Here is a 23,257-nt window from a genome sequence, read left to right on the forward strand (position 1 = left end):
ACACTCCCGAGGATCCCCCTGTAAATACTGACACACTCCCGGGGACCCCCTGTAAATACTGACACACTCCCGGGGCCCCCCTGTAAATACTGACACACTCCCAGGGACCCCCTGTAAAGACTGACACACTCCCGGGGATCCCACTGTAAATGCTGACACACTCCCGGGGATCCCACTGTAAATACTGACACACTCCCAGGGACCCCCTGTAAATACTGACACACTCCCGGGGATCCCACTGTAAATACTGACACACTCCCGGGGATCCCACTGTAAATACTGACACACTCCCGGGGATCCCACTGTAAATACTGACACACTCCCGGGGACCCCCTGTAAATACTGACACACTCCCGGGGACCCCCCTGTATATACCGACACACTCCCGGGGATCCCACTGTAAATACAGACACACTCCCGGGGACGACACTGTAAATACTGACACGCTCCCAGGGACACCCTGTAAATACACACACATTCCCGGGGACGACACTGTAAATACTGACACACTCCCCGGGACTCCCTGTAAATACTGACACACTCCTGGGGACCCCCCTGTATATACTAACACACTCCCGGGGACCCCCCTGTATATACTGACACACTCCCGGGGACCCCCTGTAAATACTGACACTCCCGGGGACCCCCTGTAAATAATGACACTCCCGGGGACCCCCTGTAAATACAGACACACTCCCGGGGACCCCCTGTAAATACAGACACACTCCCGGGGACACCCTGTAAATACAGACACACTCCCGGGGACACCCTGTAAATACTGACACTCCCGGGGACCCCCTGTAAAGGCACAGTGATGGTTCAAATGGCCTCATTGCGTAACAAAATCACAGACAGATCTGCAGGGAGAGCAAATAAACCCGAGCCCCTTCACCACAGGCCCCCAGCTGAAAGTAGCTGTGTTGGTAACTACAGGTCATGGGAGGAGTTGTTATTTAGGCAGAGATCATCTTAATCAATAACGGCCGCCAATGGTGGAGCGATTAAAATCGGGGGAACGCAAGAGGCCCGAATTGGAGGAGCGCAGAGATCTCGGAGGGTTGTAGGAGGTTAGAGAGATAGGGAGGGTTGTAGGGGGCTGGAGGAGGTTACAGAGATAGGGAGGGTTGTAGGGGCTGGAGGAGGTTACAGAGATAGGGAGGGTTGTAGGGGCTGGAGGAGGTTACAGAGATAGGGAGGGTTGTAGGGGGCTGGAGGAGGTTACAGAGATAGGGAGGGTTGTACGGGCTGGAGGAGGTTACAGAGATAGGGAGGGTTGTAGGGAGCTGGAGAAGGTTACAGAGATTGGGAGGGGTGTAGGGGGCTGGAGGAGGTTAGAGATAGGGAGGGTTGTAGGGAGCTGGAGGAGGTTACAGAGATTGGGAGGGGTGTAGGGGGCTGGAGGAGGTTACAGAGATAGGGAGGGTTGTAGGGGGCTGGAGGAGGTTACAGAGATAGGGAGGGTTGTAGGGGCTGGAGGAGGTTACAGAGATAGGGGGGGTTGTAGGGGGCTGGAGGAGGTCACAGAGATAGTGGGGGTTGTAGGGGGCTGGAGGAGGTTACAGAGATAGGGAGGGTTGTAGGGGGCTGGAGGAGGTTACAGAGATAGGGAGGGTTGTAGGGGGCTGGAGGAGGTTACAGAGATAGGGAGGGGTGTAGGGGGCTGGAGGAGGTTACAGAGATAGGGAGGGGTGTTGGGGGCTGGAGGAGGTAACAGAGATAGGGAGGGTTGGAGGGGGCTGGAGGAGGTAACAGAGATAGGGAGGGTTGTAGGGGGCTGGAGGAGGTAACAGAGATAGGGAGGGTTGTAGGGGGCTGGAGGAGGTTACAGAGATAGGGAGGGTTGTAGGGGCTGGAGGATGTTGCAGAGTTAGGGAGGATTGTAGGGGGCTGGAGGAGGTTACAGAGATAGGGAGGGTTGTAGGGGGCTGGAGGAGGTTACAGAGATAGGGAGGGTTGTAGGGGGCTGGAGGAGGTTACAGAGATAGGGAGGGTTGTAGGGGCTGGAGGTGGTTACAGAGATAGGGAGGGTTGTAGGGGCTGGAGGAGGTTACAGAGATGGGGAGGGGTGTAGGGGGCTGGAGGAGGTTACAGAGATTGGTAGGGGCGAAGAGGCCATGGAGTGATTTAAACATGAGGGCGAGAATTTTAAAACTGGAGGTATTGGTGGACCGGGAGCCAGTGTAGGTCAGCGAGCACAGGGTGGGTGATGGGTGAACGGGTCTTCGTGCGAGACGGGTTACTGGGACGAGCTGAAATTTACGAAGGGTGAAAGATGGTCGGCCGGCCAGGAGAATAGTCGGGCCCAGGAGGTGACGGAGAGCGCGGACGAGGGTGATGGGCTGAGGCACGGGCGGAGGTGGGAGAAGGCACTCTCGAACGCCAGCAGTTACCTGTCGCTCCAGTATATGTAATCCTCAAAGACCGATACCGAGAACATGTCCATGTTGTTGCTGGACAGCACCACCTCGCGGTTCTCCCCCGTCTCCAGGTCGATCCGCTCTATCTTATCCGTCCGTGCGTCGCACCAGTACAGCTTCCCTTCCTTTTATTGAGGGGTTATTAAAGGAGATGGTGTCATTAGTCGCTGCTCGACAGTCATCCGCAATTACAATCCGGCTGTTCTATCTTCCGCAGAACAAACACTCTCTTCTCATAGGAACAGGAGGAGACCATTCAGCTCCTCGAGCCGGTTACATTAGGAACAGGAGGAGGCCATTCAGCCCCCCTCGAGCCTGTTACATTAGGTACAGGAGGAGGCCATTCAGCCCCCTCGAGACTGTTACATTAGGAACAGGAGGAGGCCATTCAGCCCCCTCGAGCCTGTTACATTAGGAACAAGAGGAGGCCATTCAGCCCCCTCAGCCTGTTACATTAGGAACAGGAGGAGGCCGTTCAGCTCCCTCGAGCCTGTTACATTAGGAACAGGAGGAGGCCATTCAGCCCCTCTCGAGCCTGTTACATTAGGAACAGGAGGAGGCCATTCAGTCCCTCTCGAGCCTGTTACATTAGGAACAGGAGGAGGCCATTCAGCCCCCTCGAGCCGGTTACATTAGGAGCAGGAGGAGGCCATTCAGCCCGCCTCGAGCCTGTTACATTAGGAACAGGAGGAGGCCATTCAGCCCCCTCGAGCCGGTTACATTAGGAGCAGGAGGAGGCCATTCAGCCCGCCTCGAGCCTGTTACATTAGGAACAGGAGGAGGCCATTCAGCCCCCTCGAGCCGGTTACATTAGGAGCAGGAGGAGGCCATTCAGCCCGCCTCGAGCCTGTTACATTAGGAACAGGAGGAGGCCATTCAGCCCCCTCGAGCCTGTTCCACCATTCAATTAGACCGTGGCTGATCTGTATTTTAACTCCATCTACCCGCCTTGGTTCCATATCCCTCGATCCCCTTACCCAACAAAAATCCATCGATCTCGGTTTTGAAAGCTCCAATTGACCCCCAGCCTCGACAGCTTTGTGGGGGAGAGTCCCAGATTTCCACCAGCCTTTGTGTGAAGAAGTGCTTCCTGACATCACCCCTGAACGGCCTGGCTCTAATGTTAAGGTTCTTCCCCCTTGTTCTGGACACTCCCTTCACTCTCTCCTCCCCCCCAAGTGAACAAACGACCCTTGGCAGAAACTGCGGGTGTCTGTAAGCAAGGAGGGGGCAAGGCTGAGCGAGGCTGCCCCCCTTCTTCCCAGTAACTGGGGGTTGTATTCCCTGGAATTTAGACGGTTAAGGGGTGGTTTGATCGAAGTTTTCAAGATACTGAGGCGAACCGCTGGGGTAGGTAGGGTCTCCTTCTGTGCTGTAAGCGTCTCTACGATCCTAAAGCCTGTCACACTGCAAGTAAAGTAAAGAACACGTACCAGGTAGTCGATGGAGATGCCATTGGGCCAACTGATACTAACGTTGACGAGTACCGCCCTCTCCGTGCCATCTAGACGCGACCTCTCAATCCGAGGATACTGGCCCCATTCAGTCCAAAAGAGGTAGCTGCAAATCAAACCAGAATAAACAGAGCAAGTCAACACCGCACTGGACGGGCCGCACCTGGAGTACCATGTGAGCGTCGCCGGCAGGGCCCAGCATTTATCAGCCCGTCCCCTAATCGCCCTTCGAGAAGATGGTGGTGAGCCGCCTTCTTGAACCGCTGCAGTCCCGTGTGGCGAAGGACAACGCTGCCTCCACAAGATCCTGCAAATCCCATTGGCAGGATAGGCGCACCAACGTCAGTGATCTCGCTCAGGCCAACAGCCCCAGCATCGAAGCTTTGACCACGCTCGATCAGCTCCGATGGACGGGTCACATTGTCCGCATGCCCGATACGAGACTCCCAAAACAAGCGCTCTACTCGGAGCTCCGGCACGGCAAGAGAGCCCCAGGTGGGCAGAGGAAACGCTTCAAGGACACCCTCAAAGCCTCCTTGGAAAAAGTGTAACATCCCCACCGACACCTGGGGATCCCTGGCCCAAGACCGCACACAGTGGAGGAGAAGCATCCGGGAAGGCACCGAACACCTCGAGTCTCTTCGCCGGGAGCAAGCGCAAGGAGCGCACGTCAACCCAAGCACCCCACCCACCCGCCCCTTCAACCACCGCCTGCCCCACCTGTGACAGAGACTGCAGGTCCCGCATTGGACTCATCAGTCACCTGAGAACTCATTTTTAATGTGGAAGCAAGTCATCCTCGGTTCCGAGGGACTGCCTAAGGCGGCGGCGGCGGTACTCCCAGTGCTGTTAGGGAGGGAGTTCCAGGATTTTGACCCAGTGACGATGAAGGATTGGCCTCTATATTTCCAAGTCGCGATGGTTTGTGACTTGGAGGGGAACTTGGAGGTGGTGGTGTTCCCATGCGCCTGCTGCCCTTGTCCTTCTAGGTGGAAGAGGTCGCGGGTTTGGGAGGTGCTGCCGCCGAAGAAGCCTTGGCGAGTTGCTGCAGTGCATCTTGTAGATGGTACACACTGCAGCCACGGTACGCCGGTGGTGGAGGGAGTGAATGTTTAAGGTGCTGGATGGGGTGCCCATCAAGCGAGCTGCTTTGTCCTGGATGGTGTCGAGCTTCTCGAGTGTTGTTGGAGCTGCACTCATCCAGGCAAGTGGAGAGTGTTCCATCACACTCCTTGACTTATGCCTTGTAGATGGTGGAAAGGCTTTGGGGAGTCAGGAGGTGAGACGCTCGCCGCAGAATTCCCAGCCTCTGGCCTGCTCTGGTAGCCACAGTATTTGTGTGGCTGGTCAATGGTGACCCCCTGGAAGTTGGGGGGAGGCAGGAGGCAGCGTAGACAAGAGCAAGGCGGGGGGGGTGGGGGGCGGAGGGGAAGGTGTAAACCCCAGGGTTGAGAGGCACAACCGAACAAGCCAGGGACGAGAGTTAGGAGAGGTGATCCAAAACTCGGTCAAACGAAACGAGGTGGAGAACAGAAGGGGTTTAGGGAGTTTGGGGGCGGGTTCCCGAGAGTGGGGGCTGAAACTGTGACATCAATAAAGGGGTAAAAAAACAGTGGGAAGGATGCACAAAGGGCCCCAAGTCGGAGGACAGGAGGAAACAGGAGGGGGGAGTAACACATGGGCCGAATACGAGGCTCCGATCTTGGGGTTATATTCCCTACCCTCGCCGACTTAGCGGCAATTGGCAGGGCGAGACAATCGGAACTCTGCGAGCACCTAGGTTACAGCTGGCGTGGGATTACAAAGGACACGGTTTTAATTTGAAGGCGGCAGGACAAACGTCGGTAAAACTGTTAAAATAAAGCGTACGGGATCCTGGGCTTGCTAAATAAGAGGCATCAAGTGCAAAAGCGAAGCAGTTCTGCTAAAGCTTTACAAATCGCTGGTTCGGCCTTGGCTGGAGAATGGTGTTCCAATTCTGGGCGCCGCACTTTAGGAAGGATGTCAAGGGCCTTGGAGAGGGCGCAGAGGAGATTGACCAGAATGGTACCAGGGGATGAAGGACTTCAGTTACAGGGAGAGACTGGAGAAGCTGGGGTTGTTCTCCTTAGAGCAGAGAAGGTTAAGGGGGAGATTGACCAGAATGGTACCAGGGGATGAGAGACTTCAGTTACGTGGAGAGACTGGAGAAGCTGGGGTTGTTCTCCTTAGAGCAGAGAAGGTTAAGGGGGAGATTGACCAGAATGGTACCAGGGGATGAGAGACTTCAGTTACGTGGAGAGACTGGAGAAGCTGGGGTTGTTCTCCTTAGAGCAGAGAAGGTTAAGGGGGAGATTGACCAGAATGGTACCAGGGGGTGAGGGACTTCAGTGACGTGGAGAGACTGGAGAAGCTGGGATTGTTCTCCTTAGAGCAGAGAAGGTTAAGGGGGAGATTGACCAGAATGGTACCAGGGGATGAGGGACTTCAGTTACGTGGAGAGACTGGAGAAGCTGGGGTTGTTCTCCTTAGAGCAGAGAAGGTTAAGGGGAGATTGACCAGAATGGTACCAGGGGATGAGGGACTTCAGTGACGTGGAGAGGCTGGGGAAGCTGGGGTTGTTCTCCTTAGAGCAGAGAAGGTTAAGGGGAAACTAAATCAAGGTGTTGAAAATCATGAAGGGTTTTGATACGAGCGGAGAGGGAGAAGCTGTTTCCAGTGGCAGGAGGGTCGGTAACCAGAGGACACAGATTGAAGATAATCGGTAAAAGAACCAGAGGGGGAGATGAGGAGAATGTTTTTTACGCAGCGAGTTGTTGTGATCTGGAACGCGCTGCCTGAAAGGGCGGTGGGAGCAGATTCAATAGTAACTTTCAAAAGGGAATTGGATAAATACTTGAAGGGGAAAAATTCACAGGGCTACGGGGGAAAGAGCAGGGGGGAGTGGGACTAATTGGAGAGCTCGTTCACAGAGCCGGCACAGGCACGATGAGCAGAGAAGGTGAAGGGGGGGATTGACCAGAATGGTACCAGGGGATGAGGAGCTTCAGTGACGTGGAGAGACTGGAGAAGCTGGGGTTGTTCTCCTTAGAGCAGAGAAGGTTAAGGGGGAGATTGACCAGAATGGTACCAGGGGATGAGGAGCTTCAGTGACGTGGAGAGACTGGAGAAGTTGGGATTGTTCTCCTTCGAGCAGAGAAGGTTAAGGGGGAGAGTGACCAGAATGGTACCAGGGGATGAGGGACTTCAGTGACGTGGAGAAGCTGGGATTGTTCTCCTTAGAGCAGAGAAGGTTAAGGGGGAGATTGACCAGAATGGTACCAGGGGATGAGGAGCTTCAGTGACGTGGAGAGACTGGAGAAGCTGGGATTGTTCTCCTTCGAGCAGAGAAGGTTAAGGGGAGATTTAACAGAGGTGTTCAGAATTACGTGGGGATTGGTCAGAGCAGAGAGAGGGAGCAACTGTTTCTAGTGGCTGGAGGTTTCGGGACATTACCCCTTCTTCGGATGAACGGTGATGGCTCGCGGCTTATCCAGCCCCTGTGACACGACGACGTATCGGAAAGACCCATTCAGCCTGGCCACTTCAATGACGTCGAACCCTTGGTCCGTCCAGTAAATATTGCCTGAAAAAACACGAGAGAAAGAAAAATACACACACGAGATGTTGTGACAATGACATTTTTAAAAATAAATAAATTTGCGTGCCGGAATAAACTTCTTAATATGGTCATACTGCAACAAAAAACATCTCAAATACTCATCACTTCCGAGACACAGCCAAGCTTAAACCCAAATGAAAGGCCGCTAACATCGAATTTCACAGCACGGAAAACCCTCTCCATCTCACCCTATCAACATACCCTTCTATTCCCTTCTCCCTCGTGTGTTTATCCAGCTTCCCCCTTAAAGGCATCGATACTATTCGCCTCCACCACTCCCTGTGGTAGCGAGTTCCACATTCTCACCACTCTCTGGGTAAAGAAGTTTCTCCTGAATTACCGATGGGATTTATTAGTGACTGTCTTATATTGATGGCCCCTAGTTCTGGTCTCCCCCACGAGTGGAATCATCTTCTCTACGTCCACCCTGTCGAAACCCCTTCATAATCTTAAAGACCTCTATCAGGTCACCCACTGACCCATTACATCGAATTTACAGCACAGATGCAGACCATTGGGCCAACTGCTCTGTGCTAGTTTTAAAAAATTCGTTCCTGGGATGTGGGCGTCGCTGGCAAGGCCGGCATTTATTGCCCATCCCTAATCGCTCCTTGAGAAGGTGGTGGTGAGCCGCCTTCTTGAACCGCTGCAGTCCGTGTGGTGAAGGTGCTCCCACAGCGCTGTTAGGGAGGGAGTCCCAGGATTTTGACCCAGCCACGATGAAGGAACGGCCGATCTATTTCCAAGTCGGGGTGGTGTGTGACTTGGAGGGGAACTTGGAGGTGCCTTTGTCCTTCAAGGTGGTAGAGGTGGCGGGTTTGGGAGGTGCTGCCGAAGAAGCCTTGGCGAGTTGCTGCAGTGCATCTTGTAGATGGTACACACTGCAGCCACAGTGCGCCGGTGGTGGAGGCAGTGAATGTTTAAGGTGGTGTGGATGGGGTGCCAATCAAGCGGGCTGCTTTGTCCTGGATGGTGTCGAGCTTCTTGAGTGTTGTCGGAGCTGCACTCATCCAGGCAAGTGGAGAGTGTTCCATCACACTCCTGACTTGTGCCTTGTAGATGGTGGAAAGGCTTTGGGGAGTCAGGAGGTGAGACACTCGCCGCAGAATACCCAGCCTCTGACCTGAACTTGTTGCCACAGTATTTATGTGGCTGGTCCAGTAAGTTTCTGGTCAATGGTGACCCCCAGGACGTTGATGGTGGGGGATTCGGCAATGATAATGCCATTGACTGTCAAGGGGCAGTGGTTAGACTCTCGCTTGTTGGAGATAGTCATTGCCTGGCACTTGTGTGGCGCGAATGTTACCTGCCACTTATCAGCACGAGCCTGAACGTCGTCCAGGTCTTGTTGCATGCGGCCACGGACTGCTTCATTATCTGAGGAGTTGCGAATGGCGCTGAGCACTGTGCAGTCATCAGCGAACATCCCCATTTCTGACCTTATGTTGGCGGGAAGGTCGTGGATGAAGCAGCTGAAGATGGTTGGACCTTGGACACTGCCCTGAGGAACTCCTGCAGCGATGTCCTGGGGCTGTGATGATTGTTACACGCACAAGTCCTCACTTCCTGTTGTCACGCTTTGGTGTCAATGTTCCCATCTCGTCTCTCTCTCCCGCTCTCCCTTTCTCACTGTACCCAATTTTAATCTAATTCATCCTGTCCCCTTCTCCCTCACTCCTCTGTTTCTTTCTCAACCCTCAAATCTCATTTGGCTCAGGAGTTAAGACTGCTGGTCCGGTCACTGACCGAGGTCCCGGATGGCCCCATTGCCCTCCCTCCCTCCCTCATCATCAGCTCGCACTTCCAGCAAGATAGGCGGCAAATTATATTCGAGCTGAGGGGTGCGGGGAAAAAGCCTAACTGACGGTGCGCGCCGGCCGCGAGATGCCTCGCTCCAAGCAAGATATGGCCCGCTACAACTTATCTAAGCAAGGATATACTTGCCTTAGAGGCGGGTGCAACGAAGGTTGACTAGATTGATCCCTGGGATGAGAGGGGTTGTCTGACGAGGAGAGATTGTGTAGAATGGGTCTAGATTCTCTGGATGTAGAAGAACGAGAGGCGATCTCATTGAAACATACACGATTCTGAGGGGGATTGACAGGGTAGATGCTGAGAGGCTGTTTCCCCCCCGGCTGGAGAGTCGAGAACCAGGGGTCACAGTCTCAGGATAAGGGGTCGGCCATTTAGGACTGAGGTGAGGAGGAATTTCTTCACTCAGAGGGTGGTGAATCTTTGGAATTCTCTGCCCCAGAGGGCTGTGGAGGCTCAGCTGTTGAGTCCTTGTGCACCAGTCGCTGAAGGTAAGCATGCAGGTGCAGCAGGCGGTTAGGAAGGCAAATGGTATGTTGGCATTCGTAGAGAGAGGATTCAAGTACAGGAGCAAGGATGTCTTGCTGCAGTTGTACAGGGCCTTGGTGAGACCACACCTTGAGTATTGTGTGCAGTTTTGTTTGCCTTATCAGAGGAAGGATGTTCTTGCCATGGAGGGAGTGCAGCGAAGATTCACCAGGCTGATACCTGGGATGGCAGGAATGACGTATGAGGAGAGATTGGGTCGATTGGGCTTATATTCACTCGAGTTTAGAAGAATGAGAGGGGATCTCATTGAAACTTATAAAATTCTGACAGGACTGGACAGACTAGATGCAGGAAGGATGTTCCCGATGGCGGGGGGAGTCCAGAACCAGGGGTCACAGTCTAAGGATAAGGGGTAAGCCCTTTAGGACAGAGAGGAGGAGGAATTTCTTCACCCAGAGAGTGGTGAATCTGTGGAATTCTCTACCACACAAGGCAGTTGAGGCCAATTCATTAAATATATTCAAGAAGGAGTTGGATTTATTTCTTAAGGCTAAAGGGATCAAGGGATATGGGGAGAAAGCAGGGACAGGGTACTGAGTTTGGATGATAAGCCATGATCTCATTAAATGGCGGAGCAGGCTCGAGGGGCCGAATGGCCGACTCCTGCTTCTATTTCTTACTTTCTTAAAAGCGCCTTAAGGCGACCAAGCGTGCCCGCATGGGATTTAAGAGCAGCGCACAAGCAGCACCCCCCCATTCCCGTTCTCACCTGCAATCCAATCCACAGCAATCCCTTCGACCCGCCCGATTCCGTTCGTCACCACGTCCTCTCTCCAGGTCTGATCTCGCTTGGCTCTGCTGATGGTGCTCAGTCCCATGTCGACCCAATAGATGGTGTCGTTCTCTGTGAGGTGGATTTGGGGTGGTGGGTGGGTGGGTGGGAGGGGAGGAAGACAAAAGTTAAAATGGAACTGGTGGACCTCCGGAGACGTCGTCGCAAGGCACGGAAGGGAAGCGACAGAGCAGGAAGGTTCCACCTGCAGCAATGAGGTGAATCAGCGGCAAATACTTTTTCTGGGAAACAACTCCCATTTATACCGTGCCTTTAACGTAGTAAAATGCCCCAAGGCGGTTCACAGGAGCATAAATCGGACAAAATCTGCCCCAGAGCCACATCAGGAGATATTAGGACAGGTGACCAAAAGCTTGGTCAAAGAGGGAGGTTTTAAGCAGCGTCTTAAAAGGAGGAGAGAGAGAGGCGGAGAGGTTTAGGGAGGGAATTCCAGAGCTCGGGGCCCAGGCGGCTGAAGGCACGGCCGCCAATGGTGGAGCGGTGGAAATCGGGGGGATGGGGTGCGCAAGTGGCCAGAATTGGAGGAACGCAGAGTTCTCGGAGGGTTGTAGGGTCTGAAGGAGGTTACAGAGATAGGGAGGGTGTAGGGGCTGGAGGAGGTTACAGAGATAGGGAGGGTTGTAGGGGGCGGAGGAGGTTACGGAGATAGGGAGGGTTGTAGAGGGCTGGAGGAGGTTACAGAGATAGGGAGGGTTGTAGGGAGCTGGAGGAGGTTACAGAGATAGGGAGGGGTGTAGGGGCTGGAGGAGGTTACAGAGATAGGGAGGGTTGTAGGGGGCTGGAGGAGGTTACAGAGATAGGGAGGGTTGTCAGGAGCTGGAGGAGGTTACAGAGATAGGGAGGGTTGTAGGGGCTGGAGGAGGTTACAGAGATAGGGAGGGTTGTAGGGGCTGGAGGAGGTTACAGAGATAGGGAGGGTTGTAGGGAGCTGGAGGAGGTTACAGAGATAGGGAGGGGTGTAGGGGCTGGAGGAGGTTACAGAGATAGGGAGGGGGAGTGAGGAGACCGTGGAGGGATTTGAACAGGAGGATGAGAATTTTTAAATCGAGGTGTTGCTGGACTGGGAGCCAGTGTCGGTCGGCGAGCACAGGGGGTGATGGGTGACCGGGACTCGGTGCGAGTTAGGACACGAGTGGGAAGGAGCGTGTTGGAGATGGTGTCGATGAGAGCCCCAGGAAATTATACCAGCGTTATGGGGACGCTCTGAGCCGTGGGAGATGCCATGCGTCAAAAGGACTTTCGTCACAGTGATACTGTAAATTACAAATCAGGGGAGTGGGACAATGAAGCAAAACACTGCACTGTAGTAAAGGGACAGCGGAATGCAACGAGGAGACAACCCGCTCAGAACAGACAGAGTGAGGGCGTGACACTGAGAACACACACACGGCGTGAGGGAGCGACGCCGATCACACACACACGGCGCGAGGGAACGACGCCGATCACACACACGGCGCGAGGGAGCGACACCTGACATGAATCGGTCATTCATGAAAGAAAGACTTATGAAACAATACTGAGCGGCCTACGGGTGGTGCTTTCCAGGGAGAGTATATTTATACTCGGGCACGGGCCCAGCTTGCGCAGGACATTCTTAACAGGAACTAGTGAAGGACACAACTAGACCTCTATGTTGTAAAACAGTTGATTAAGCTTTGTTTAACGCTTAGACCAAGTGCCTTGTAGTTTTCTTACGTCAACGCAGATCACACACACACGGTGCGAGGGAGAGACACCGATCACACACACGCCCTCGCTCTCGCACACGCCGACACGCCCTCGCTCTCGCACACGCCCTCGCACACACCGACACGCCCTCGCACACACCGACACGCCCTCGCACACACCGACACGCCCTCGCACACACCGACACGCCCTCGCACACACCGACACGCCCTCGCACACACCGACACGCCCTCGCACACACCGACACGCCCTCGCACACACCGACACGCCCTCGCACACACCGACACGCCCTCGCACACACCGACACGCCCTCGCACACACCGACACGCCCTCGCACACACCGACACGCCCTCGCACACACCGACACGCCCTCGCTCTCGCACACACCGACACGCCCTCGCTCTCGCACACACCGACACGCCCTCGCACACACCGACACGCCCTCGCTCTCGCACCCACCGACACGCCCTCGCTCTCACACACCCCGAACACAGTAGGAGCAGAACAAGGCTACACGGCCCCTGGGCCCACTCCACTACCCACAGGGCCATGACCATTCCGAACCTAGACTCATGTCCAATTTCCTGCCCGCTCCCCGTAACCCTTAATTCCCTTTACTTCTAGGAAACTATCTATTTCTGTTTTACATTTATTTAATGATGTAGCTTCCACAGCTTTCTGGGGCAGCAAATTCCACAAACCTACCACCCTCTGAGTGAAGAAGTTTCTCCTCATCTCAGTTTTGAATGAGCAGCCCCTTATTTTAAGATTATGCCCCCTAGTTCTAGTTTCACCCATCATTGGGAACATCCTCACCGCATTCACCCGATCAAGCCCCTTCACAATCTTATATGTTTCAATAAGATCGCCTCTCATTCTTCTGAACTCCAATGAGTAGAGTCCCAATCTACTCAGCCTCTCCTCATGTGACCACCCCCTCATCCCCGGGATTAACCGAGTGAACCTTCTTTGTACTGACTCGAGAGCAAGTGTGTCTTTTCTTAAGTACGGACACCAAAACTGTATGCAGTATTCCAGGTGCGGTCTCACCAATACCTTGTACAACTGCAGCAATACCTCCCTGTTTTTATATTCCATCCCCCTAGCAATAAAAGCCAACATTCCATTGGCCTTCTTAATCACTTGCTGCACCTGCATACTAACTTTTGGAGTTTCGTGCACCAGGACCCCCAGATCCCTTTGTACTACAGTACTTTCCAGTTTCTTGCCATTAAGATAATAACTTGCTCTATGATTTTTCCTGCCAAAGTGCATAACCTCACACTTTCCAGTATTGTATTCCATCTGCCAAATCTCTGCCCACTTACTTAGCCTGTCTATGTCCCTTTGCAGGTTTTTTATGTCCTCCTCACTCACTACTTTCCGTCCCATCTTTGTATCATCTGCAAACTTTGATATGTTACACTCGGTCCCCTCCTCCAAATCGTTAATATAGATTGCAAAGAGTTGGGGACCCAGCACCGACCCCTGCGGAACACCACTAGTTACTGGTTGCCAATCTGAGAACGAACCATTTATCCCAACTCTCTGCTTTCTGTTAGAGAGCCAATCCTCCACCCATGCCAGAATATTACCCCCAATCCCGTGATTTTTGATCTTGAGCAATAATCTTTTGTGTGGCACCTTGTCAAATGCCTTTTGGAAGTCTAAATACACTACGTCCACTGGTTCCCCTTTATCCACCCTGTATGTTACTTCCTCAAAAAACTCAAGCAAATTTGTCAAACATGACTTCCCCTTCATGAAACCATGCTGAGTTTGTCCTATTAAATTATGTTTATCCAAATGTCCCGTTACTGTCTCCTTAATAATGGACTCTAACATTTTACCAACCACAGATGTTAGGCTAACAGGTCTATAGTTTCCAGCCTTCTGCCTACTACCCTTTTTAAGTAAGGGTGTTACATTAGCAGTTTTCCAATCTGCCGGGACCTTTGCCGAGTCCAGTGAGTTTTGGAAAATTATTACCAATGCATCCACAATCCCTACCGCTACTTCCCTCAAGACCCTGGGATGCAAGCCATCGGGTCCAGGGGATTTATCCGGCTGAAGTCCCATTATTTTACCAAGTACCACTTCCTTTGTGATTTTAATCGTATTTAGTTCCTCCCCCCCTAGAGCCCCCTGTTTGTCCAGTGTTGGGATATTCTTAGTGTCCTCTACTGTAAAGACTGAGACAAAATAATTGTTCAGTGTTTTTGCCATCTCCATGTTTCCCACCATTAATTTCCCGGTCTCATCCTCTAAGGGACCAACATTTACTTTAGCCACCCTTTTTCTTTTTATATAACTATAGAAACTTTGACTGTCTGTTTTTATATTTTTGGCTAATTTACTTTCATAATCTATCTTCCCTTTCTTAATCAATCTTTGAGTTATTTTTTGCTGTCTTTTAAAGACTTCCCAATCTTACATCCTCCCACTAGATTTGGCTACCTTATATGCCCTTGTTTTTAGTCGGATACTATCCTTAATTACTTTACTTAGCCACGGATGGCTATCTTTTCTTTTACACCCTTTTTTCCTCAGTGGAATATATATTTTTTGGAAGTTGTAAAGTAACTCCTTAAATGTACACCACTGGTCATGTACCGTCTTACCCTTTAATCTATTTTCCCAGTCCACTCTAATTAATTCCGCTCTCATACCTTCATAGTCTCCTTTATTCAAGCTCAGCACGCTTGTTTGAGATCCAACCTTCTCACCCTCTAATTGAATATGGAACTCAACCATGTTATGGTCACTCATTCCAAGGGGATCCTTTACTAGGACATTTTTAATTAATCCTGTCTCATTACACAGGACCAAATCTAAGGTTGCTTGCCCCCTGGTCGGTTCAGTTACATACTGCTCAAGAAACCCATCCCTAATACACTCAATGAACTCATCCTCAAGGCTGCTCTGCCCAATATGATTTGTCCAGTTAATATGATAATTAAAATCCCCCATAATTATAGCTGTTCCCTTATTACAAGCCTCAACTATTTCCTGATTAATACTCCGTCCAACAGAGTTGCAACTGTTCGGAGGCCTATAGACTACACCCACTAGTGTTTTTTTCCCCTTATTATTCCTTATCTCCACCCAAACTGTTTCACTATCCTGCTCCTTTGACCCAATATCATTTCTTGTATTATAGTGATTCCTTCCTTTATTAACATAGCCACCCCACCTCCTCTCCCTTCCTGCCTGTCCTTCCTGATTGTTAAATAACCTGGTATGTTTAATTCCCAGTCATGGTCACCCTGCAGCCATGTTTCTGTAATGGCCACAAGATCATACCCATATGTCATTATTTGTGCCGTTAACTCATTCATTTTGTTACGAATGCTACGTGCATTCAGATAAAGAACTTTCAAATATGTTTTGTAACACTTAGTTCCTGTTTTTTCCCTTTTTAGTACTTTACTTTTTACTCCATACCTTCTGTCCCTTCCTGACACATTCTGTTTTTTAATTCCCCCACTGCTACCTAAGTCTATGACCTTCTCTGTTGTCATTTCTATTATTTGCTCTCTAGAAACCTCACCCCCACTAATTAGTTTAAAGCCCTCTCTACAGCCCTAGTTATATGATTCGCCAGGACTCCAGTCCCAGCACTGGCCAAGTGGAGTCCGTCCCAACAGAACAGCTCCCTCCTGTCCCAGTACTGGTGCCAGTGTCCCAAGAAGCAAAACCCATTTCTCCCACACCAGTCTTTGAGCCATGCATTTAACTCTTTAATTTTATTTATCCTAGCCAAATTCGCTCGTGGCTCAGGTCATAACCCAGAGATTATTACCCTCGAGGTTCTGTTTTTTAATTTGACCCCTAGCTGCTCATACTCCTTTAACAGAACCGTCTTCCTTGTCCTATCTACGTCGTTTGTACCAACATGGACCACGACAACTGGATCCTCCCCCTCCCACTCCAAGTTTCTTTCCAGCCCAGAAGAGATGTCCTTAACCCTGGCACCAGGCAGGCAACACAGCCTTTGGGACTCCCGCTCTTGACTGCAGAGAACCCTATCTATCCCCCTAATGATACTTTCTTCAAGTTGTAGTGTCTTGACATCATTCACGTGAACACACAAAGCAAGGTTCAAACACCTTGATCATGATAATGAGAATGTAAGTTCAGTAAGTGTTACAGTTCAAATGCAGATTAATAGAAAGAAAACATGTTGTTAGTTCAAAGTAAAAGACTTTGGTTTGAAGAAAAGGAGATGTCACGATCTCAGCAAATAGAGATGGTATTTGCCTGTTTGACGACGACACCTTAGCAGCACGATTGCAGGTATTGACGACGCGGTGTACGTAACCCGTTCCACCTTAAGAGAACTGAAGCCTGTTCCACCTTAAGAGACGTACTACCTGTCGAACTTTATTCTTGTAGTCTGCGTCAGTAATTAATCTTAAGACAACTGGAACACACAGACTTAACAAAGATGGCCACCACAAATCACCTGACATCCACTACCAATGAGGTGACAACATCTATCTCAAGGTAGAAACAAACAAGCAATGACAAGACTTGTTACTAATACAGAGAACAACCACCCCATTCACAAGACTTCTTCTTAATACAGAGAACAAGCACCCCATTCACAAGACTTGTTATTAAACATAGGCAAGAATCACCATATTAGGGGAAGAGAGAAATGGCATCACACTTGCGGCACACTATGTCACAGCTTGCCATAAACAGAGGGACAACCAGGAAAGAGAAGAAAAGAGTAGATCGAAATTAGATGAAAGTATCTATTTAGACACTCAGGGAGATATCTGTTTATACACCGTATGGAGAGATCGGTCTTTTTGCGAGCAAACAGGAATGTTGTCCGACGCTTTGGCAACAGAAGATGTAACTTGTCACGCCAAGAAAGCGATTGGAATCGAACGGACTGGAATTCCCACACAGAGCAAGAGCAGCACGTGACGGGGCTGGGCTCTCCCGGCACGACCCACCCCTTTAATCCACTTCAATGCAATTCATTCAACACCACCAGTCAAGTAAGTCTCACCCGGTCTCCGGAGCCCTCTGTAGGCCCGCTCTGCCGCTGAAGCAGCCGCCCTCGCCCTCGCCCCGGCACCCCGGGCACTCTGTCCAAGCGCCGCACTCCATGCAAGCTCGCACCGGCGAGCCTCTCGTTATAGGCCCTGCAAGCAGGACTTGCTGAGCCCAACTGCAGGGGAAGCAGCTTCATCAGATGACTGCACTTGCCCTTGTTAACTGCCTTCAGCTGCACTCAGTTGCTGGCCTCTAGATTGAACCCTCGCAGCGCCGGGACCGTGTCGAGGGAGCCTCCCTCTGCCTTTAACCCTTGCAGTGCCGGGGGAGCCTCCCTCTGCCTTTAACCCTTGCAGTGCCAGGACAGCCCCCCTCTGCCTTTAACCCTTGCAGTGCCGGGGGAGCCTCCCTCTGCCTTTAACCCTTGCAGTGCCGGGACAGTGTCGAGGGAGCCTCCCTCTGCCTTTAACCCTCGCAGCGCCGGGACAGTGTCGAGGGAGCCTCCCTCTGCCTTTAACCCTCGCAGTGCCGAGGCAGCCTCCCTCTGCCTTTAACCCTTGCAGTGCCGAGGGAGCCTCCCTCTGCCTTTAACCCTTGCAGCGCTGAGGGAGCCTCCCTCTCTCTTTAACCCTTGCAGTGCCGGGGGAGCCTCCCTCGGCCTTTAACCCTTGCAGTGCCGGGGGAGCCCCCCTCTGCCTTTAACCCTTGCAGTGCCGGGGGAGCCTCCCTCTGCCTTTAACCCTTGCAGTGCCAGGGGAGCCTCCCTCTGCCTTTAACCCTCGCAGCGCCAGGACCGTGTCGAGGGAGCCTCCCTCTGCCTTTAACCCTCGCAGCGCCGGGACAGTGTCGAGGGAGCCTCCCTCTGCCTTTAACCCTCGCAGTGCCGAGGCAGCCTCCCTCTGCCTTTAACCCTTGCAGTGCCGAGGGAGCCTCCCTCTGCCTTTAACCCTTGCAGCGCTGAGGGAGCCTCCCTCTCTCTTTAACCCTTGCAGTGCCGGGGGAGCCTCCCTCGGCCTTTAACCCTTGCAGTGCCGGGGGAGCCCCCCTCTGCCTTTAACCCTTGCAGTGCCGGGGGAGCCTCCCTCTGCCTTTAACCCTTGCAGTGCCGGGGGAGCCTCCCTCTGCCTTTAACCCTTGCAGTGCCGGGGGAGCCCCCCTCTGCCTTTAACCCTTGCAGTGCCGGGGGAGCCACCCTCTGCCTTTAACCCTTGCAGTGCCGGGGGAGCCTCCCTCTCTCTTTAACCCTTGCAGCGCCGGGACAGTGCCGAGGGAGTCTCCCTCTCTCTTTAACCCTTGCAGCGCCGGGGGAGCCTCCCTCTGCCTTTAACCCTTGCAGTGCCGGGGGAGCCTCCCTCTCTCTTTAACCCTTGCAGTGCCGGGACAGTGCCGAGGGAGCCTCCCTCTCTCTTTAACCCTTGCAGCGCCGGGACAGTGCCGAGGGAGCCTCCCTCTCTCTTTAACCCTTGCAGTGCCGGGACAGTGCCGAGGGAGCCTCCCTCTCTCTTTAACCCTTGCAGTGCCAGGGGAGCCTCCCTCTGCCTTTAACCCTTGCAGTGCCGGGACCGTGTCGAGGGAGCCTCCCTCTCTCTTTAACCCTTGCAGCGCCTGCCCCGGGCGCCATCGACTTCCCTCTGCCTTTAACCCTAGCAGCGCCTGCCCCGGGCGTCATTGACGGGACGGCGGAGAGGGAGCTTCGCTCTGTCTTTAACCCTTGCTGTACCTGCCTTGGGCGTGATTGACGGGACAGTGTAGAGGAGGCGATGGGAGCTCTCTCTCTCTCTCTCACACACAGAGAGTGGGTACAGGGGGCGGCGGGGGCTCTCTCTCTCTCTCTGAGAGTGGGTACAGGGGGCGATGGGAGAGAGGGACCGAGTGGCACGAGTGAGTTGACACATATCTCCCTGAGAGAGAGGGACCGAGAGACACCAGTCAGTGGACAGGTATCTCCCTGAGGGAGAGGGACCGAGAGACACCAGTCAGCGGACAGACATCTCCCCGAGAGGGAGAGGCACCGAGAGACACCAGTCAGCGGACAGATATCTCCCCGAGAGGGAGAGGCACTGAGAGACACCAGTCAGCGGACAGATATCTCCACGAGAGAGAGAGGGACCGAGAGACACCAGTCAGTGGACAGATATCTCCCTGAGGGAGAGGGACCGAGAGACACCAGTCAGTGGACAGATATCTCTCTGGGTGAAGAAGTTCCTCCTCATCTCAGTCCTAAATGGCTTACCCCTTATCCTTAGACCGTGACCCCTGGTTCTGGACTCCCCGACCATCGGAAACATCCTTTCTGCATCTAGTCTGTCCAGACCTGACACAATTTTATCGGTTTCGACGAGATCCCCTCTCAATCTTCTAAACTCCAGTGAGTATAAGCCCAATCGACACAATCTCTCCTCGTACGTCATTCCTGCCATCCCAGGTATCAGCCTGGTGAATCTTCGCTGCACTCCTTCCACGGCAAGAACATCCTTCCTCAGGTAAGGCGACCAAAACTCAAGGTGCGGTCTCACCAAGGCCCTGTACAACTGTAGCACGACATCCTCGTTCCTGTACTCGAACCCTCTCGCTACGAAGGCCAACGTACCATTTGCCTTAACCGCCTGCTGCACCTGCACGCTTACCTTCAGCGACTGGTGCACAAGAACACCCAGGTCTCGTTGCACTTCCCCTTCTCCCAATCTATTGCCGTTCAAATAATAATCTGCCTTCCTGTTTTTGCCACCAAAGTGGATAACCTCGCTTTTATCCACATTACAGTGCATTTGCCATGTTTCTGCCCAATCACCACCGTGGTATCATCCGCAAACTTGTGTTGTTGCTGCGTAATGTAGGGAAACCAACAGTTCAGTTAAACCAGACAGAAGCAGATTCAACACAAATATGACCAATAATAAGAGCTCTCGCTCTCACACACACCGACACGCTCTCACACACACCGACACGCCCTCGCTCACACACACACCGACACGCCCTCGCTCACACCGACACGCCCTCGCTCTCGCACACACCGACACGCCCTCGCTCACACCGACACGCCCTCGCTCTCGCACACACCGACACGCCCTCGCTCACGCCCTCGCACACACCGACACGCCCTCGCTCTCGCACACACCGACACGCCCTCGCTCACACCGACACGCCCTCGCTCTCGCACACACCGACACGCCCTCGCTCTCGCACACACCGACACGCCCTCGCTCACACACACACCGACACGCCCTCGCTCTCACACACACCGACACGCCCTCGCTCTCACACACACCGACACGCCCTCGCTCTCACACACACCGACACGCCCTCGCTCTCACACACACCGACACGCCCTCGCTCTCACACACACCGACACGCCCTCGCTCTCACACACACCGACACGCCCTCGCTCACACACACCGACACGCCCTCGCTCTCGCGCACACCGACACGCCCTCGCTCTCGCACACGCCCTCGCACACACCGACACGCTCTCGCTCTCGATCACACACCGACACGCCCTCGCTCTCACACACACCGACACGCTCTCGCTCTCGATCACACACCGACACGCCCTCGCTCTCGCACACACCGATACGCTCTCGCTCTCGATCACACACCGACACGCCCTCGCTCTCGCACACACCGACACGCTCTCGCTCTCGATCACACACCGACACGCCCTCGCTCTCACACACACCGACACGCTCTCGGTCTCACACACACACACACTTACTTCCTCCTACAATCTACAGGCTCTGCACCAACTAACCGATTAACCCCGTCCCCCCTCCACGGTTTTTTGACTCCGACCGCCTCGCGCACTATCGACACAGCGCAGCTTCGCCCGGCGCACCGAAAGAAGCACCCCCGGCAGCACGCGAGTTCAGGATTCCACCTGATCCGTCTCCCTCGGCTCGGCCCGGCCCGCCTACCTGCATGGAAGTCTATCCCCACGGCTAGCGACGTCCCCGAGACAGGGACGAGGGCGTCCGACTTGTCGCTGGGATCCAGCGGAATGCCTCGGATTCCCTCGTGGACAGAGTACAAGAGGAAGGATCCGACACCTGGGGGAAGAACAGGGAAGAAAAAAAAAATCAGCAAATGTGGAATATTAAAATGTTACATTGATCACGTCATTCTTAACTCACACATTCCCACTCACTCCCCTCCGCATCCTAATATTCTACAGACGCTGACTATTTCCATTCTTTACAACAGTGACTACACGTCAAAAGTACTTCATTGACTGTAAAGCGCTTTGGGACGTCCCGAGGCTGTGAAACGCGCCGGAGAGATGAGAGTTCGTTCTTGCTTTTCTACAGACCGATACTCTCTGGATTTTTTTTTTTTTAGAAGAATGAGAGGTGATCTCCTTGAAACAGACAAGATTCTGAGGGGGATTGACAGGGTAGATGCTGAGAGGCTCGTGCCCCCGTCGCTGGAGAGTCTAGAACCAGGGGTCTCAGGATAAGGGGTCGGCCATTTAGGACTGAGATGAGGAGGAATTTCTTCACTCAGAGGGCGGTGAATCTTTGGAATTCTCTACCCCAGAGGGCTGTGGAGGCTCAGTCGTTGAGTATATTCAAGGCTGAGATCGATCGATTTTTGGACTCCCGGGGAATCAAAGGATATGGAGATAGTGCAGGGAAGCGGCGTTGAGGTCGATGATCAGCTGTGATCTTAATGAATGGCGGAGCAGGCTCGAGGGGCCGTATGACCGACTCCTGCTCCTAATTCTTAAGTTTCAATAGATCAGACTAGTGGCCGTCCCATTGAAAGTGAATCGGCAGGCTGCTCGACTGCAGGAGGGGCAACACGCCCCAGATAGATTCCTTCCTTGCCCGACCTCAACATGTGAACATTTTTCCGGCAGGAAGGCTACCTGGAGTGAAGTCGGCCACTCGGCCCATTTCCTCTCCAACCCCATCTTCCCCATTACACCATCCAGGTTCCTTTTTAAATGGGCCCCAGCGTCCTGGCCCCAACCTGGTGACCCTGTTCCAGCAGTTCATTTCCTACCCCCCGCCACCCCCCCCATTCCCGAGGCACTGTCAGAGGGCCAGTACTGAGGGAGCGCCGCACTGTCGGAGGGGCAGTACTGAGGGAGCGCCGCACTGTCGGAGGGGCAGTACTGAGGGAGCGCCGCACTGTCGGAAGGGCAGTACTGAGGGAGCGCCGCACTGTCGGAAGGGCAGTACTGAGGGAGCGCCGCACTGTCGGAGGGGCAGTACTGAGGGAGCGCCGCACTGTCGGAGGGGCAGTACTGAGGGAGCGCCGCACTGTCGCAGGTGCCGTTAAACCGAGGCCCCATCTGCCCTCTCAAGTGGACGTAAAAATTCCAACGGCCACTATTTCGAAGTAGAGCAGGGGAGTTGTCCTGGGGCCAATATTTATCCCTCAACCAACATTACTAAAAAAATGATCTGTTCATTTATCACATTGCTGTTTCTGGGAGCTTGCTGTGCACAAATTGGCTGCCGCGTTTCCTACATTGACTACACTTCAAAAAAAAAACAGTACTTAATTGGCTGTGAAGCGCTTTGGGACGTCCGGAGGTGGTGAAAGGCGCTGGAGGAATGCGACTTACTTCTTCCTTTTTACCCTGGGCTGCTAGTGGGCTATGTAGTCCAGCGCGGAGCTGATGTCTAACCGTGCAGCGCAAGGTCCTTCCCAGAATACCGCAATGTTAGCGGTCAGGCTGGTTCCCGGAGGGAGCGACAGAGCCGGCGCCCCCAGTATTAATAAATCACCGGCTCGAAACAATGCGACTCAGTCCCTTCACCGCAACCACTCAATCAGAATAAGGTTATTCATATTTTATGGCGGCAATCTGGAGCCAGATAGCCCCCTCATAAACATATCCCTGGTTAAACAAACCCAGGTGATGGACGGAAAACAGATAGGGCAGAACTAATCG

The 23,257-nt window shown here is 53.2% G+C and overlaps 1 protein-coding gene across 1 annotated transcript in view; it reads right to left on the reverse strand.

Annotated features, from left to right (window-relative positions):
• Positions 1-23,257, reverse strand: part of LOC147097166 (prolow-density lipoprotein receptor-related protein 1-like) — a 325,180-nt gene that overhangs the window by 108,564 nt on the left and 193,359 nt on the right. The window contains 5 exon segments of the mRNA XM_085972535.1: positions 2,391-2,542; positions 3,851-3,977; positions 7,346-7,475; positions 10,582-10,716; positions 21,273-21,404. Coding sequence (XP_085828661.1) covers positions 2,391-2,542; positions 3,851-3,977; positions 7,346-7,475; positions 10,582-10,716; positions 21,273-21,404 — 676 coding nt within the window.

This window comes from Somniosus microcephalus, chromosome 33, assembly GCF_052327205.1.
Source record: "Somniosus microcephalus isolate GS21.2 chromosome 33, FLI_Smic_1.0, whole genome shotgun sequence".
Lineage (NCBI taxonomy): Eukaryota > Metazoa > Chordata > Chondrichthyes > Squaliformes > Somniosidae > Somniosus > Somniosus microcephalus.